Here is a 4087-nt window from a genome sequence, read left to right as displayed (position 1 = left end):
CAAATTCAACTGTGCATTCGCACTTTCACATTCTTCCCCTCGGGGAAATGCGGGGAAATTTTTTTCTTGGGCTACTTAAACCCAGAAATTTTGGTCTGTCTGTCTGTCTGTCCGTCTGTCTGACTCGATTCAGCCACCCGGCCAAAGAAAAATTGATATTGCGTAATAGTCTTATATACACACAGCCACATGTAAACGTCTAATCCCAGTTTATATGTTCATACTTGTCAACTTTGTTGAACAAGAACAAGACATTACGCAAATATAGGACAGGAAATTAGTACAGAAGGGATATTTACAGTGTTCCTTTATTAAAAAATTCATGGATACTTGGTTTTTCGATAGCAAATGATATTCTACATCAACAGCAGAAAACCGCCGCCTCCTGGCGGCATATGAAAAATCATGCGGCAACAGCAACGAAAGGTTCTACGTTCTGCTTGGAACGCACGTGGAGCACGGCCACGCGGTTCTACAAACCTTGTAGTCGGCCGCCTCCATTCACGCGCGTCTCCGCCGTACTGCAGCGCTGGCATCGAGGAACCCGGCCTGTAGCAGTGAACCGCGGTAAATTCAAATCGCTTTGCGCAAACCTTTAGTGTGTTTACCTTGGGATGAGCGCGACGGTACAGGAACAGCATGAGAGGTGAGCGGGAAAGCAAACGGGGGCATTTCCTTGACAAAGTCTACAAAGACTATAGTCTTTTGGTGACATTTGCAACAAAAGGAGCAGATACGCGGCCATTTTTTTTTTTACAAGGCGCCTCACTCCGCTTTCATTTGGCTCGGCTTTCGCTTCGCCTGCTGATCGGGCAGTGCAAAATCACTACACTAGCCGACCGTTTTTAAGGACTTGAAAAAATTGGGACTTCCTGGATATTTCGGACTTTCCCGAGGAACCACCAGTTGTCCTATATGAGTAATGACTCGCGGGTTTTTCGGACTGCTCTTTTATTCGGGCTATTTTTCGTTTCCCTCCAGGTCCGAAAAATCGGTCGGCTACTGTATTTGAAACGCGAAAATTAACTGCCCCTCATGGCGCATACTTTCTACGTAATTGAGCCGCCAGATTTGAAACCTGTTGAGAATCCCTGGCACCAATTTATTGCGTCTTTTTCGTCCCTAAAATACAGACACCGGCGTGAAGAACTCATTTTGCGAGTTCACACTGAGTAGTACGAGACTGCCTGTGTGTAAAACGTTACGCGCACGCGGTCATCGTGGGTATAGCCTGGCTGCTATACCGCGTTCTGAGGTCGAACCAAAAAAGTATCTGTCCTGTTTTCTAAAACAAAGGACGCATTCTTCAAGGGGGCAGCCACCTCTACACGCTTGCGTCGTCCACGTGATGGATTCGTGCAGAATTCCACAGTAACTGAGGACAAACTTTGTCAACTAAGCAATTTTTATTACTAAGACATAACAGGATTAGTCTCGTTCGATTGTTTCAAGTCATTAGCATTAAAAACAAGTAAACTACTAAACAAACTTTGGCACAATAACTTAATATTGTACGTGTTTTCCACTTGGTGGGGGTAAGTAAATAACCATTTCATGGGTGCTACTACTCCTTTAAACAGTCCTCCCATGAGCTGAGCGTTAGAGGCCGTGCCTGCATTTAGATGTAGCCGGAGCGTGACGGTATCGTGGCTACTCGACGTTGGCGTAGTGGCTGAAATCTGGAAGTGCGAGTGTTTTTCCTTCACCCATAGAGTTCCGCTGAAAGGCGGCAGCGGCAGCCGCCCGGCTGTTTGCGTCGGGTGGCGCTTCGGTGATGACGATTTCGATCGGGGGACGAATCCTGCTCGGTTGAGTTTTCGTCCCACCAAAGCGAAGCTTCATTCGCGGTGCGCTCGTTGCACCTCCCCTGCAAAAAAGTTCAAAGGGTTAATTAATTCTGCGTTAGTAATAAATCCCGAATGTGGGCGAAATTTCCGCGTCGCTCCGTCAACAGAGTCACATCGCTGTGTCAACAGAGCGAGCCGAGGAAGCGCACAGATTGAAAATGAAAAGGGGAGAGTGCGTAGACAAAGCTGCCTTCTAGAATTGAGAGGGCGACGTCACCAAGAGGGCGTCAAACAAAGTGCGTCTCCTGCATGTTGGTCTTCCCTGCCCTTCCCCACTCGCTAGCCTTCCCACGCGTGTTCCTGTCTAAGCAGATTCCGCCGGCTCGCTCCACACCACGGATAAGAGGGGAACGAACTAGTGCCCATACTGTTATACAGGCGGCGTTTCTCGGATTGACGTCATGTTTAGGAGGCGGCGCTTGCGTTCGAACGTGTGTGTGCGCGTATCATCACCGTTTTCAACCGTTTATGTTACTGTGAAATGAATGTGCATCTACTACTGTTCCTAAGTCGTCTCCGCACTTGTCCCTTGTATTGTTTCCGCTGCACGTCATAAATACATCCCAATTCGCCCAAATTGCCACCTTATTACAGTTCCAAATGTCACCGGTGTCACTGATGTCACGGCGTCCTGCGAATGAGCTGTCGGCTACTATTCTGAAAAAAAAAAAAAAAACATACTAGAAGCAGGTGCCCTCTGCAAAAAAAAAAAAAATACTGCTACACTAAGTATATCGTAACCGCTTAACAGTCAATCAAGAAAAATAGGATGTTAAGTTGAAGCTTTACCTGGACGGGAATAGTTAAATGAGTGGAAAATTGCAAAATAAATATTTTGCAATATTCGCAATAAATAAATATTTGTCGTGATTTTATTTGGGCTTCACCGTTCCACCTTCGTCTTCTACAGCCCTACGAGCATACTCACGAAGTGTTGTGCGGCCTCTGTGATTTTAGGGTAACAAAATGTTCTACCAAACTCACGATTGCCGTGCAGCCCTGGCTTCATCGAACAGCGTACCACCACTGTAGCCGAGGTTGAGGTCGCCACCCCAGGAATGGCTCTTTGCCGGAACAAGCTTGTCGATGAAATCATTCACTGAAAACACGTCACAGTAAACGCTCTGCAAAAGTGCAATTCCTTCAGTGGGTGGTTTTCATCTAAAGTGCAACTCTGTACTCATAAAGAATATCCTAGTGACACTGCCGTTGCAAATATAAGACACTGTCGTCGAATACAAACTACATACGATACGACCTGGACACGTGTTTGACAAACCTTCCCACCAAGAAGTACCTCACATGCACCTTTCGCGTCGTACTAGCAGAATCGCAATACTAATAAAGCGTGTTAGGCTAAACTGATCTAAAAGAGAGCAAAACATCGTTATTTTCGAAAACTGCGGACAGAAAAGCAGGTATGCGGGACCTTTGCGAAAATAAATTCGGATAACTGGGGCCCGAGCACAAATCGTTGGCATGAAAACTGACGTGAAAACTAGGCTACTTAGGCCGAACAGCGGAGCAGTATTATTTATTTGTCGCTCAATAGAATAGACGAAGTGTTCCAAGCGAATCACTAAATGGTGCTAGAGCGTGAGTGCGTCTACGAGGCAAGGTTTGTCAAACAAGCGACCAGGACACTTATATCCTAAAGCGAAGCGACAGGTGTATGTTGAATATTTCTGAAGGTTTTATTTCAGGAAAGAAACTCCTACTTGTTCTCATCTTGTACTCTTCGAGCTGGTTGGCCCGGTCCAACTTGGCTTGAAGCTCGGCCCTCGGTTTGCCCACTCGGTTCGAAACAATAGCAATGGCCTGCGGGGCAACAAAAATGCATGCGTGGTTAGCAATAAATAAATAAAAACGAAGCAACGTGCACAGAGAAGCCTGTCGAATCATTTGTGCAGGTGCACAAACTAGTCGCTACTGGCAACATCATTTCCTGCTGTGCCACTGGAGTAAAACATTTAACTTGTTGCACGATTTTCCAGGTATAGCTTTTTTTTTTTTCAGGGATACGACGTAAAATAATATTCTCACTATTTATTTTCCTATCTACACGTACTGTAAATTGCTGTTCTGAGGAGAGGATTTTTTTTTAAATAGCAATAGACTTGACATCACAACAAGATATGCGCTTCAGCTTGTAAAATAAAGCGTCAGCGTAATCTAACCGTTAACTTATCGAAATCAGTCCCGGATCGTCCGCGGACTGCCCGAGCCGTGATCCTATATTC

At 45.8% G+C, this 4087-nt stretch overlaps 1 protein-coding gene across 1 annotated transcript in view; it reads right to left on the bottom strand.

The window, feature by feature from the left end:
* Nucleotides 1-1387: 1387 nt before the first annotated feature.
* The window catches only part of LOC144173377 (uncharacterized), a 24496-nt gene continuing 21796 nt past the window's right edge, over nucleotides 1388-4087 (bottom strand). The window contains exons 6-8 of the mRNA XM_077701835.1: nucleotides 3566-3665; nucleotides 2832-2946; nucleotides 1388-1867 (exon numbers count right to left, since the gene is read on the bottom strand). Of these exons, the coding sequence (XP_077557961.1) occupies nucleotides 1651-1867; nucleotides 2832-2946; nucleotides 3566-3665 (432 nt within the window). The 3' untranslated portion in view covers nucleotides 1388-1650. The remainder of the gene's footprint in view (nucleotides 1868-2831; nucleotides 2947-3565; nucleotides 3666-4087) is intronic.

This window comes from Haemaphysalis longicornis, unplaced genomic scaffold (genome assembly GCF_048455015.1).
Source record: "Haemaphysalis longicornis isolate Haplotype H1 unplaced genomic scaffold, Haemaphysalis longicornis Haplotype H1 scaffold_3, whole genome shotgun sequence".
NCBI lineage: Eukaryota > Metazoa > Arthropoda > Arachnida > Ixodida > Ixodidae > Haemaphysalis > Haemaphysalis longicornis.
This window is presented reverse-complemented; position numbering and strand designations above follow the sequence as displayed.